The sequence below is a fragment of the Hibiscus syriacus genome, unplaced genomic scaffold (genome assembly GCF_006381635.1).
Source record: "Hibiscus syriacus cultivar Baekdansim isolate YM2019G1 unplaced genomic scaffold, ASM638163v2 tig00000340_pilon, whole genome shotgun sequence".
Lineage (NCBI taxonomy): Eukaryota > Viridiplantae > Streptophyta > Magnoliopsida > Malvales > Malvaceae > Hibiscus > Hibiscus syriacus.
In genome coordinates, this window is record NW_024061783.1 from 10,309,994 (window position 1) to 10,325,603 (window position 15,610).

At 32.6% G+C, this 15,610-nt stretch overlaps 1 protein-coding gene across 1 annotated transcript; it reads left to right on the plus strand.

Annotated features, from left to right (window-relative positions):
- Window positions 1-349: 349 nt before the first annotated feature.
- LOC120199783 lies at window positions 350-3,531 on the plus strand. The gene is made up of 5 exons (XM_039200802.1): window positions 350-1,348; window positions 1,570-1,711; window positions 1,870-2,484; window positions 2,635-2,714; window positions 3,028-3,531. The coding sequence occupies exons 1-5, from the start codon at window positions 350-352 to the stop codon at window positions 3,529-3,531; spliced, it is 2,340 nt and encodes a 779-aa protein (XP_039056733.1).
- The last annotated feature ends 12,079 nt before the right edge of the window (window positions 3,532-15,610 follow it).

Consider the following 15,610-nt stretch of genomic DNA (forward strand, 5'->3'; position numbering starts at 1 on the left):
GTGAAAGTGCTGGAGCCTAAGAATTTATCTGAAGCTTATAGGCAAGCTAAACTATATGAGTTGGCTAATGAGATTGAAGGGAAGAAGTACAAATCTGCTAGTAAATTTTTTTCTTACACTCCTTCAAACAGTTAACAGAACAGTGGTAATAGGAATTTCTTGCCTAAGTCAATTCCTCCTAATTCCAATCCAAAACAGAGTCTACTAGAATATAAAAGAGCCAATAATCTGTGTTTTAAATGTGGAGAAAAATTTGTTCCAGGGCATCAATGCAAAGTCAGACAGCTAAACTGTATGGAGGAAGAGGAACCTATTGAATCTACTGAACAAGATTTAACAGAAGTAGAGAATGGAGAGGTGGAAGATCAAACTAAAAAAGAACTGGAAATTTCTATCAATGTTTACAGGGAATGTAGGACACACTACTTTGAGGATTCAAGGTTTTATCAGAGGCAAACCTATTAATGTGCTGATTGACAGTGGCAACACTCATAGTTTTGTGACTCCCAAGTGGGCTAAAGAAGGAGTAGAGGTAGTTAATACTCAACCATTGACTATTACAGTAGCTAATGGGGAAAAATTGTTCAGTACTGCCAGAAGCAATAAGGTGAGTTGGAAGATGCAAGGTTATGAATTTCAGCATGATTTCAGGGTATTGTCTTTGGGAGGCAGTGACATGGTATTGGGGGTGGACTGGATGGAGGAATTTAGCCATATATTGATGGATTTTAAGGCAAAAACCATTAGTTTTGAGAAGGATGGAAAGGCTGTTGTGATTAGAGGTACTAAAAAATTACCACTAATCAAACCCATAACAGGTGAAAAATTTCAGAAATTGGTGGAAAAAGATACTGAATTAACTGGAGAAATTTATTTGTTAAATGCTGAAGTGCAAGACAATTTAATTCCCCTACCTTTGCAAGAATTATTGGAAGAGTTTAATGAAGTGTTTGAAGAACCAAAAGGAATGCCTCATAGGAGACAACATGATCATGCTATTGTTTTGAAACAAGGAACACAACCAGTTAATTTGAGACCCTATAGATTTGCTGAGATGTTATCATCTTCTATCATACAAGTAAGTAAAAGCCCTTTTGCTTCTCCTTGTTTTCTTATTAAAAAGAAAGATGGAACTTGGAGATTCTGTGTAGACTATAGACAACTTAACTCTGCTACAGTTAAGAATAAGTTTCCTATTCCTATAGTAGAAGACTTATTGGATGAACTATATGGTGCTACTTTCTTTTTAAAGATTGATTTGAGGTCTGGTTATTGGCAAATCAGGATAAGAGATGAGGATATTCATAAGACTGCTTTTAGAACTCATCAAGGGCATTATGAATTTAAGGTCATGCCTTTTGGACTTACTAATGCTCCAGCTACTTTTCAAGCTTTGATGAATGATCTGTTTGGACCTTATTTAAGGAAGTTTGTTCTTATATTTTTTTTGATGATATTCTGGTTTACAATGTTAGTATGGCATAACAAAAATAACATTTGAGGGTTGTATTAGAGATTTTGTTAAAGAATCAGTTATATGCCAAGAAGAGTAAATGTTTTTTTGGGCAGCAGCAAGTGGAGTATTTGGGGCATCTTATTTCAGCTAAGGGAGTGGCAACTGACCCTGCTAAAATTAAGGCTATGCAACAATGGCCTCTGCCTAAGAACCTAAAAGCTTTAAGAGGGTTCTTGGGTCTCAGAGGATACTATAGTAAATTTATAAAAGGGTATGGAGAATTGAGTAAACCCTTGACAAACATGCTGAAAAAGGAAGGATTCCATTGGTCCACAGAGGCCAAATTAGCTTTTGAAAAATTAAAAGCTGTTATGTGTGAAGCTCCAGTTTTGGCTTTACCCAATTTTGAACAGATTATTTTTTAGAAACTGATGCTAGTTCAAAGGGAATTGGGGTTGTTCTATCCCAGGCAGGTAGACCTATAACTTACTTGAGTAGGGCTTTGGGTCATAAGCATACATATCTTTCTATTTATGAAAAGGAATATTTGGCTATCCTGATGGCAATATCTTATTGGAGACACTATTTAGAGAGTGGGTCTTTTGTGATTAAAACAGATCATGAACCTTTGAAACATCTCCTAGAACAGAAATTAACTACAGCTTTACAGAAGAAAGGGCTTACAAAGTTGCTGGGGCTGGATTATACCATTCAGTACAGAAAGGGTAAATCTAATAAGGTGGCAGATGCACTCTCTAAACAACAGATTGATTTTAGTGAGTTTTTACAGATGGGGGTCACACTTATAACTCCTACTTGGGTAAATGACATTGAAAAGAGTTATGAAGGTGATGTCATAGCTCAAGAAAAAATTCCTATTCTGATTCTTCAACCAGAGAGTATGGAGGATTGGAAGTTAACTAAAGGAGTTTTATATTTTAAGCACATGATTTATGTTGGAAGTACAAGAGACCTTAGACAGAAGATAATTGTGGCTCAGCATGATTCCCCACAAGGAGGACACTCAGGTATTCAAGCTACATACCAGAGAATTAAATCTTATTTTTTCTGGCCAAGAATGAAATTTATGACTCAAGAACATATTAAGCAGTTTGATATTTTTCAGAGGACTAAAGTTGAGCATATTCCTAAGCCTGGTCTGTTACAACCTATTCCAGTTCCAAACAATGCTTGGGAAGTGATTACAATGGACTTTATTGAAGGATTACCACCTTCAACAAAGTACAATTGTATTCTGGTAGTGATTGACAAATTTACTAAGTATGCTCATTTTTTTTCCTTTATCTCATCCTTATACAGTGGTGGAGGTTGCTAGAGTGTATCTTGATCAGTTTTATAAATTTAATGGTCCACCTAAAGTTGCTATTTCTGACAGAGATAAGTCTTTTACCAGCTTATTTTGGCAAGAATTACTTAAGCAATTGGGGACAACAACCTATTTTAGTACTGCCTATTATCAAGAAACAGATGGTCAGACTGAAAGACTCAATCAATGTTTGGAGTAGTATCTAAGGTGTATGTGTTTTCTAAAGCCAAGCTGTTGGTCACAGTTGCTACCACAAGCTGAGTTGTGGTATAACACAAATTACCACACAACTTTACAGATGACCCCATTTGAGGCATTATATGGGTATAAACCCCCTAATTTACACTGGTCAGGAGAGTCAAGGGTGGATGCAGTTCAGAGTCTGATGCAACACAGAGATCAATTGAATTTATTCCTAAGAGAGCAACTACTCAAAGCAAGCAATAGAATGAAACAAATGGTGGATAAAAGTTGCACTGACAGAGAATTTCAAGTCGGAGATGAAGTTTACCTGAAACTTCAACCATATAGACATACATCTCTTGCATTGAGGAAGAATCTGAAACTTGCTGCTCGATTTTTTGGCCCTTACAAAATACAGAAGAGAATCAGTCAAGTTACGTATAAACTTGATTTGCCACCAGAATCGAGGTTGCATCCGGTGTTTCATGTAAGTTTACTTAAGAAAAAAGTAGGGCAACAGGCGTTTACCTCGATAAATCCTCCGGAGGTTGCGTCAGACGGTTAACTAAAAGTTTACCCATCCACGGTTTTAAATCGACGACTGGTAAAAGGACATAATCAAGCCATTGATCAATTTCTTATCCACTGGACGAACATGGCACTAGCAGACGCCACTTGGGAAGATGCTACAGTATTGAAGAAATAGTTTCCTGATTTCGATCATTGGGGATAAGGATCATCTGATGGAGGGGGTATTGTCACGATGGAGGGTGAGTTAGGGTTTGAAGGAATTGATTTGGGGGGAAATTAAAGAGAGGAATTAGGGTTACAGCAGAAGAAATTAGGGGAAGATCAGAAGAATTTGGGGGAGGATCGAACGGAATATAGGGATTAAAAGGGGGCTAGGGATTGATATATTATCAGAGGGGATTGGGAGTGAAGTGAGACAGGAGATGGGTAAGGAGAGTAAGGCTGGGGTATATACGGGTGGAGGAATAGTTGGGCCTAATGGACTTAGCTCAATTAAGTATACAGGTGGACCTAAACATTTGGGCTATAATCTGTTAGAATAATATCAGGGTAGAGAATTGGTGATGAGTCAGCATATAGGCAGTTATTTTGATAGATTTTCTGTTCTGACAGCTGGTACCTGTTTATATATAATTTGTACCAATTTCCTTAGGAATGATCTTATGAAATGAATGCACGTTTTCTGTAACCTATTCTCTCTATTTTCTTAAATCCCTAAAAATTTCTTCTATCATTTTATCCTAAATCATAACAAAATTGTTGTGAGTCAAGATTTGCCAAGAGGCACGCTGGTGCAAACAAAGAATGAAGATAACCGAATAATGGATATAATGAAGACTGCTCATACAACCATTCCCACCATTGATCGAGAAAACTTGCATCAACACACTTGTTACATTAAATTTGCATCTTTGCATCAAACATTCATAATCATGTGTATTAAAAACATTTTTCTCCTCTCTTGAGGACAAATTCAATAATTCATCAAATCAAACACATCAAATATATTTCATCATGACACCCATAAACATCCAAGATAATCATCCATAAATGTATCATTGATTTTTCAGGAAATAAAGGTTCGAGAATGACCAAATGTCATCTAAAGATTCAACATCCTGAAGTGAACGATTAGATCTTCTAAAGGAAGCTAGATCTCCTCAAAATCCAGGAACAAGCAGACTATCTGTATCCTTTGATGTTGTTTCTCTCGAAACAAAGTTTCGTCTCGCTAGGGACAATTTTTTTTTTAAATATTGCCACGCTTGACATAATTTTCTCTAAAAAAAACAAATTTGTCTCGCTTGAGACAATTTTACTTGAAGCAAATTTTGTCTCACTGGAGATAGTTTCCTTCGGAATACAAATTTCAAAGTTTATTTTACTTGAAACAAAATTAATCTTACTTGAGATTGTTTCTTTCAAAACATATTCGTCTCGCTTGAGACAATTCTCCCTTGAGATGTATATTTTGAATTTGTTTCACTTGAATCAAAGTTGATCTCACTTGAAATTGTTTTCAAAACAAAATTTGTCTCACTTGAGACATTGTTCCTTATGACACGAACAATTGATATTGTTTTTACTCAAAACAAATTTCATCTCACTTGTTATAGTTTTCCCTTAAAACACAAAGTTAGGAAATTGTTTCACTTGAAACATAACATTGAGATTGTTTCCCTTGAAACAAAGTTTTGTCTTTCTTGAGACAGTTTCTCTTGAAACAAATTAAAATCTTTGAGTCCATTTCCCTTGAAACAAAGTTTTTCTCTCTTAAAGCAGTTTCCCTTGAAACACCAATATGTGAGTATGTTTCCCTTGAAACAAATTTTGTCTCTCTTGAGACAGTTTCTTGAAACAAATCCCTAAATATGGACAAACATCCTCATTGCATAGGAACTGTGTCATCCACCGACTAGACCTCCTCATCATGTAGGAACCGTGACACCACTAGATAACCATCCATCCTCATCACGTAAGAATCGTGTTATCATCCCTAATTTTGGCATGCCATCCTCATCACGTTGGAACTGTGTCATATACCGACTAGACCTTCTTATCACGTAAGAGGCGTGTCACCCCTAGATAACCAGCCGTCCTTATCGCGTAGGAATCGTGTTATCACCCTCCCTAAAGATGGCCATGTGTCCTCATCACGTAGGAACGGTGTCATCCACCGACCAGACCTCCTCATCACGTAAGAGCTGTTTCATCCTTAGACGACTAGAACTCTTCATCACGCATGAGCAATGTCATCCCCAACAACAAACATATCAAATTTCAAAACCAAAGAGAGAACCAGACAAAAACTAGTTATCTTTTCGTCGTTGCCCTATTCTTGTTAATACAAGAATGGGCAAAGAGGGGCAGATGTAGACACCCGTTTTTGTCCGAGTTCTCATTTTTATTAATTTTTTTTTATATTTTATATTATTTATTGTTAATTTACATATTACATTTGCATGCCCAAACAAACCATCCCACTACAAGGGACCCGATCCAGCAGCTCAGTAGGAGCCAAAACCAAGATTATGCCAACCGAGCAGACCACCATGCTGCTGTCTCACCTCTTCACATCACTGTCTTACCCTGCCAATGCCCCATGCCCTACCACCACCGAACAGGTAAAGCAAGGAAAGAAAGAAACTTTTTTTCTGTTTTGATATTTTCTGTGGTATATAACCCCAAAAAACCAAACAATATGGGGGACAATTTTATCAACAATAAAAAAGTTCAAACAATTTTTTTTTATTTTAATTTTTACCTATTTCGAAACAAAGAAAAAATAAATACAAGAGAAAGAAATATTGCTTACCCAACTGACCGATGACATTTCATAACATTGGGGTCATACGTTCACGAATATAAACGCTAGAAATGGAAAGGAAACCACCACAAACAACATACTAAAAAATGGTGGCAATTCAACGGTGGATGACGACAGATCAGGGAGAGGAAGGTCAAACGATTTTCAGCCTTTTTACGACGAACGGTGCAGATTCTTGAGAAACGAAGGCCAGATCGGAGATGAGGAGACCAAGACGATCCTCTCGGTGTAATTTGGTGACCATCGACCACCGAAGGCAATGGTGCAGCGACGACTAGCGACGAATGGCACGATGGTCGGAGGGTGGTAAGCTACCGGTGATCACCGATTTTCTATAGAGAGGGGAGTCCCCCTCTCTCTCTAAAACCTATTTTAAATGAAAAATTGAAAAAAAAGAAAAATGTTGATATTTATAGAAAATTTTAGGGGAAAATTACAGTTAGGTTCCCCTAAGTTAAGTGTGTTTTGCAAATAGTCACCTACAGGGACTGTTTTTATAGTTTACCCATTTTTGATGCATGTATATATTTTTGGTTTAATTTCTATTTGGTCCCTGTACTTTTAGGCATGTTTTGCATTTTGGTCATATGTAGTGACTGTTTAAATTATTTTTAATACTTATGGACTGATTTAGTGATTTTTTGTTTTTTAATTCTTAACACTAACTTTTTTGGTTTATTTACTTCCAAGTCCCTATACTACATGTCTATTTTTCATTTTACTCCCCAAACCCTATTTTTTAATTTTATTTTTAGCATTTTAGTTTTGTTACTTTCAATTTAGTCACTGATATGTTATATTTCCTGTTTTATTTATTTTTGATTTTGTTACTTTATTTTATGTTATTTTATTTTAATCATTGAGCTTATTGATGGTGTATTTATGTTTCGTGCATGTAATTTTTATTTTTTATATTTCAGTCTTATTTATTTACCCCTTTACTTGTATGGTATTTTTAATATGGATGGTTAGTTTAGAAAGTTTGCATGTTGGTTCCTTATCTATTTGCACATTGGTATTATTGCTTGCACCTTATTTTTTATATTTCATTTTGTTTTCTAAAATATGTAAATGGGAAAATTTCATTGCGAAGGAAATATACGAAGACATCTCCCAACTACAAGGGAAGGTATCTTTTCGAGGATTTTTCGCATGAATGTTTGTTTTGTATTTGATAATTTTCTTTGTTCTACGTTTATTTATTTAGATTATTTTTCAACTATTTTCACTTTTATTTTGTTTTGTTTTGGTTTATTGTATTATCTTTGCGAAAAATTACGAAATAACATCTTTTGTGAGGGCAATCTATGAAAAAGTCTCATAACTATAAAGGAAGTACATTTTCAAGGATTGTTCGTACAAAATGACACATTTTCTCTTATAAAAGTAATTATAATATTTTTTATTCAATAAAAATTTTTGGGTTATTTAATCTTTTTGATCCATTGCATTCCTTATTTAATTTTTTTTTAAAATTGACACTTATTTAAATAAATTTGAATAAATTGAAGGATCATAATTTAAATATATTTTTGAAGTTTGTAATTCCCAATATTTAAATAACATATAATCGTTTAGGCACCAAAATTTGGGCGATGTGGGGTGCTCACCCTTCCCCACACGTAATCGATTCCCGAACTCTTAAAAATAAATATTTGGTAAAACGCAGACCATTTTTTGTCGTTTAAGGTTTCCAACCTACCAAACTTAAAGGTTGGTGGCGACTCCAAAATCAAATTGGTTTTAAAATTGAATTTTCATCGCCTTCCCCGAAACTAATTTTTCAAGTCTAACGGATCTCCGAGGGAGACTTTTTGACATGTTTTTTTAAGAAATAAAATCATATATAGTATACTCTTATTTTTTAAAAAAAATAGTATCCTTAATCAAATATATTTTACTTAATAGTAGATATTGTTAAGGGGTACGAGCGTTCAACGTCTGATGGTTAAGAGTCATCTTTAAACATATATTATCTTATACTTAGCCCAGATTAATCTAAAGAGAAAAAAAGTAGTGAATCAGTTGTTTACGGAGGTTAGTACGGTAAAAATTTACTTTTAAAAGTATTTAAAAAATATAATTTAAAATTTAATTGTTTGAGATTACCGATAAAAAGTGATTTTAAAAAGATAAAATGTCAATTTTAGACATTATGTTGTAAATCGAAAATATAGTATTTAAGGATAAAAATATAATTTTACCAAAAGGTGATTTTTCACATCAAAAAGCTAGAAATTTGAACTTGCGAGGTTAGGTTAAAAATCATTTTTCCAACTATGATTTTAAATCAATTTTTGGGTGTTTAACATTGCTTATGGGGTGGAAAATCACTTTTCTATTGCTAGAAGCATTCCCAAACTCATTCTGATTTAGACGAAGAGTCATTTAGCGGTCGGAGTCCAAATTAAAGAAAAATATTCTCAGAGTTAGTGGAGGACGCAAGTGGGGTTGAGGAGGACGCAAGCGGGGTTGAGGATGGGTAAGTTCTCATCATGAAATTTGAATTTCATTCAATTAAATTTTTATTTTATTGATTGTGTCTATCTTAAAATATTATTTGTTTATACTCTCATACAAAAATTTTATGTAGTTAATATATATGTGTCCACCTTAGAAAAAAATTATAGATCCGTCACTGCTAAGCATGAGAGATAAATAGATAAAGTTCAGAAGAAAAAAAAATATTTACCTTATAGGACTATATTATACATTTAGAATATTTAATAGACATGTAGTCATTTATTTGTAAGATGAGATATAGTGCCTAAGAAACTAAACTCGATATATGAACTCATCAAACTACATAAATCACTATTTATTAAATCTTGAAAAATATTTTGATATACATTATGAATAATATTGAGGTGAAATCCTTTTAAAATGAAAAAAAACAAATATATAAGTATAAATCAAACAATATCTTAATTTATTTTTTAAAAATGTAGGGGAAATCAAGAATGTGGAATTTTGGTGTAAAATAAATACTTAATTAAGGAAGTAAAAATAGAAAAGCATAACTCTCTTTTATATTAATCTGAGGTAAGTATATGGCATGATCTGTTCAAAGATAACTCTAAACCATTTGACATGGAACGTTCATACCATTGACATTCATGATGTTCGAACCAAGACCTCAAGGAATAACAACAATTCCTTTATTACAGAATTCATTTCTTATTTGTCACGACAGTTAACCAAGTCAACAACTCAATCATTATGGTTTACCTCCGTCAAGTAAACGACGTTATGGTCCCCCAAACATGCTAAATTATCAAAATAATACTCTTTTAATATCTATTTACTAAAATAATACTAAAATCTTTCTAGGGTAAACTACATGTTTAGTATCTAAACTATTATTTTTGTTTCATTTTAGTATCTAAAACTTGCATTTATTTCAAAATCATACCTAACATTTACATTTTGTTTCGTTTTGGTACCTCGTCCTTAAAAACATAGTGGAATTGTTACAACATGACAACTTCTTATGTGTAAATTACATCATTTATCGCTCAATTATCTTCTCACTCCTATTTTGATCATTGAAGTTTAATTTTTTAATTTAATTACTTAACTTTCAAATTACTCCTAATTTAATTACTCTAACTTTAAAATTTATTTTTTATTTTAATTATATATTAATAAAATAATAATAATAATATCATGTCATAAAAATTATTAATAAAATAAATTAGAGTTATTAAAATATGAGCAATTTGAAAGTTGAGTAGTTAAATTGATTTTTTTTAAATTTTAAAAACCAAAATAGAAGTGAGAAGATAATTAAGTACTTAATGAAACAAAAAGTAAATGTTAAGTATGATTTTGAAACAAATGAAAGTTTAGATACTAAAACAAAGTAAAATTAATAATTTAAGTACTAAATATATAGTTTAACCAAAATTTTAATTTTTTAAAATGACAATTTTTCTTTCCATATAAGATAAATGTGTGCTTATGGGATAGTGACATTTGAAAGGCTCTTTCTTGAGAAGAATCTTACCGAATGTGATAGAAATGAAGAAGTTTCTCTTAAGAAGTCTTTCAAAAGACGCTGTCACGTAGGTACACATTCATTATATGTGATAAAAATGAGTACTATTTTAAGATATAAAATTTTCTAAATACAATTTTAATAAATAAATATTAAAAGATGGGTTAATATTCATTTACACAATGTAAAACTTTTTAGTTTTACACAGATTTAAGATCGTTGGATGAGTGAAAATAGATGACTGAGATTGACTTCTTTTTTCCCTAATGAATATTTTCTCATTTTCAACTGTTAATCTCAAACATATATTTTCATTCATCCAACGATCATAAATCTGTGTAAAACTAAAAGAGTTTTATATCATGTATCAAGATCTTATCCCTTAAAAGATATTATTTTAATAATCTAGACCCCAAACACCTCATACGCTAACCTATTCAATTACATAAGGGATTCCGATTTACACTATTTTTATTACTCAAAATGGAATATATTTAAATAAAAAATAGAAAGAAAAGGCAAAGACGATCACAAAGCACTGAATTGATTTCTAATTTAATTGATTTAAACGTAATTATTCCAATAAAAATTTTAATATTATATAAAAAAATTACACAAATCAAAGTAAAAGATTCAATAGATCAATTACTAAAATCTGATAGCTTAAAAATGGTATTTATCCTTAGAAAAAAGTTTCACCATTCATCATAATTAACGTAACATTCATATAAACGAGGATGAACAGAAGGGAGTAGATAGATTTAGAAATGAGTATGGGTTGAGTATGGGTTAAGTATGGGTTGAGTTGGTCATGTTTTCGGTCAACTTGATTCGATTTGAAAATAATACATCTTCCATCCAACTCGAACCTGATCCGTCCTTTTAAGATAAAACTTGAACTAGACCCGACTTGAAAATTATACACTCTCGACTCGACCTAAACCCGATCCATCTTTTTAATATAAAATTCGATCCTGACCTGATCCAAACCAATCTGACCCGAATCAATTTTTTTTTTTAAAAAATCCGACCCTATATAGTCAAGTCGGGTTAGGTCAAGTTGGAACCCGTCGAGTTTGGGTCCCGTGCCCATCCCTAGATAGACTTTGTAACCCCCTTAAACAGATGCAGGTGACGCGATCCGATCTGAGGTCTCACATTAGGGCCACCGGAGCTACCCACAATAAAAATCCAGGAAAAATAATTTTTTTGTTAAAACGTAAACATAAAACAATTTGTAAATAAATACAAGTTCCAAACTCTGTATAAAAAAATAAGTCAAATGTGACCTACATGCCCTCTAATTTCCTTGTACCGTACTCTTCAACCCAAGACAATGAAACTCCCATTACAGATGTCGATAGCTGCACTGGATCAATTATTTTAACCTAAAATGGAGAGTAAAATAGTGAGCTTTGGGAAACTCAGTAATATAGAACTACCAAGTGATGCTGAAGGACATGCAAATAAATGAAAAACATAAAATTTTCCTTATTGATTTAGACGTCTACAGGTTTTCGGGATGAACTGAGGTTCCACTGGTATTTCTTCGAGTAAAAGACCTGAAGATTTCAGTTTAGATGCAACATTCAGAGGACCAGTTCAGGTATTTCTTCGAGTAAAAGACCTGAAGATTTCAGTTTAGATGCAACATTCAGAGGACCAAGTTCAAGGGATCGAAATAGGATGTCTAGTGTGTTCCAACAAAACAGAGTAATGTATATAGATCCTTTAAAAACGTTAGTAGTTTAAAACATATTTTAAAACCACAATAATACCCTCCAATTGAACACCTCTATGCAGTTTCCCCAGCCTACCCAAGGGTATCCTTAGGTCCGTAAGGAATAACCAACTCTGTAACACCCATCTCCCGTATACCTTTCCGTACACGAGATACATATGCCACATCACTTTTAAAAATATTTTCTCATTTGAAAATATGTAAAATTTTGTTTCAAATTTTAAATCCACACAATTTAACACAATAGTAAAACATTCATAGAAAAATCTTACTAGTATTATCACTTTAAATACATTACAAAATACTTTCTTAAGTTCAATTACATGGCAGCTAAGTTTTCAAAATGAATATGATTGTCCCAACGTTACTGACAAATCAAACTTTAATTGATGATAGTTGATGTTTCTGTACTCCTTACTTGACAAATCTTTGATTTTTACCTACACGCGAAATCAACACACGTTAAGTATGTACTTAGTGATGTATAATCTTATAAAGGAATTACAATTTATTCATATGCATATCCTCACTATCAAAACCATGATAATTCTTCTACTTCTTGAGAATCCTTTACGATCTTTTTAGTTAAATCAATAGATGACACTATTTATGTAAAAATGCACTGTTAAGCATTTAGTCTTTTACTAAAAGGGATTTAACCTTTCATCTAACTGGCATGATTGAAACCTTTCTGTCAAATGCACAACTAGGCAATTAATCTTTTACTCAAAGGTATTTAACCTTTCATCTAACTGGCATGATTGACACATTTCTGTCAAATGCACAGCTAGGCAATTAATCTTTTACTCTAAGGTATTTAACCTTTCATCTAACTGGCATGATTAACACCTTTCTGTCAAATGCACAACTAGGAAATTAATCTTTTACTCAAAGGTATTTAACCTTTCATCTAACTGCTGGCATGATTGACACCTTTATGTCAAATGCACAGCTAGGCAATTAATCTTTTAATCAAAGGTATTTAACCTTTCTCTAATTGGTATGATTGACACCTTTCTGTCAAATGCACAACTAGACAATTAATCTTTTACCCAAAGGTATTTAACATTTCATCTAACTGGCATAATTGGCACCTTTCTGTCAAATGCATAGCTAGACAATTTATCTTTTACTCAAATATATTTAACCTTTCATCTAACTGGCATGATTGACACCTTTCTGTCAAATGCACATCTAGGCAATTAATCTTTTACTTTAAAACATTTCATACCCTAAAGATTATTCATAGTATCAATTCCACACACATTATAAACATATATCATATAAGGCAAAAAATACATTAATTTAAACATTTGAGGTGAATTTATTGTGATTCTCCCTCAACTAATATAATTACCATATATGCACTCACCTGATATTCTGTAGTGATGTCCAACTACTCGACAACTTTGTTCTTGCCCTTTTTCTTGCTTGACTCGGGAGCTTGATTTCGATCTACTTAAACATCCATTAAAGACACATACCATTCCAAATGTTAGTATATTTCCTAATATTTATACTTTAACAATACTCAAAAGTACTATTATTAAATTTTTTGTAACAATCTCAACCCATATTAAAATTCCTGGCCCAATAGTATCGATACCCCTACCATGGTATCGATACTTCTATAATGTGGTACTGATACTCCCTTTCAGTATCAATACCATTTCTAGATTTTGGATCCATGGTATCGATACTTTCCTTTTTGGTATCGATACCCTATCAATATCGATACTAATTGCATTAGTACCGGTACTGTACATCATATTTCTACCCATTTAAAACTATAGTATCAATACTATTCTATCAGTACCGATACCCTTACCCATATTTTCCATTTTTAGCCCGATTATTACCCAAATTTGGTTAAATTTCCTTATGTTTACCCTCAACAATACTATTAAACTCTTCTTTCCTTATCCCTACTAACTTTCCTTCATTTAGCTTCTTAAAACATCTAAAATCTCACAAGCACATTTCCATCTAAGAATCATAACACTTTTTCTAACATGTTTTTAATCCCATCCAATTCTAATATCTTATTTACTTATTTGACAAGTCAAATATACTAATAAACCTCAATAAAAACTCATATTCTAACATATCATTCAAAACCATTTTCTTAAATCTAAAATATTTCCTCCATCTCCTAGTTTTAATCTTATTTAACCCTTTCTTAAGCTTACGTATCACTTAAGGTTGTAAAAAAAATCATAATCGAAAGGAAAAGCTAATTAGATGAAGTTTACCTTTGGCTATGGAAGAGAGCACAAAGTCACGGGAAGAAGAAAAAGGAAAGTAAATAACTTAACCTCTTTTCTTAAATCCTTCTTAAATCCCTATTGAAATTTGAGTTTTAAATTCATTTCATTCCAAAAGACCAAACTGCCCTTTCAATCATCCATTGTTATAATTTAATCTAAACCACTAATCCAAATTATTTCTCATCTTTTATCATTTTAATCAAATAAATCCTCAAATTTTAAATCTTTTCGCTAAAGTCACTGACCTGATATTTGAGGTATTACAAGCTCGATCGGTCTGAACTTATATAAAGAATTACTAGTTTTACCAAGCTGAACCTGCATACTCCAACCAACCCATACAATCTCTAATAGAAATCATATTTAACAGTGCCCTATAATATCAAAATCATGATCTAGTAGTATATTGTAAAATGATCATGTAGTTATTTAAATCACATGAATGCCCTCCACCCATACACCATATGCAGTCCCATAATCTACCTAAGGGAGTTACTTGGGGCCTGAGAACCTACCCAAGAAAGTTTCTCGGGGCCTCAAAGCCTAACTAATGGTCAACTTAGATCCGCAAGGAATTACCAGCTCGATTGGTTGAACCTATATAAGGAATTGCCAGTTTGACCGAGCTGAACCTCCATACTCCAGCCTACCCAGATAATGTCCCAATAAAACAGTTCAAGTAGTAACCAATAGATCCATGATCCATAAATCAAGAACGATTATACTTTCCAGTGAAAACAGGTAATCAAAGAACACATATCATGTAACCATATTTCATTTAAAAGTAAATTAAAACATTAGTAAATATGTAATTTCAAAAAATCATGCTTTAAAATAGGTAAAGCAATTACATATCACATAGGGAACACACTAGAGGATCCAGTTATTATTCGGAGGTACTTGGTATTTATCAGGTAGGGAGCCATGAAATTTTTGTAATTTAATAGGATTTCAGAATCAGAAACCGTATCAAAAGGGGTTTGATAGCTAACAGATTCATCAGTCATTCGATAAATGATTTATCAAGATCATATAATATTCATATATTTTTCGGAAGCACTAAATAATCAGGAAGGTATTCATATCTATTACATTAGAGTTACTTGAGATTTCAGGTATACAAGGAGCGATTACATTATTTAAACAAACAAGGGTATTTCAGACATTTTGGTTCTTAGAGAATTCTCAACAATTTAACTCAATAAGGGTAGAGTGAATATTCATGGTATTTTAGATTCATGTCGATTTATCAGGATATCGAGTCAATTCAAACAGAACAAA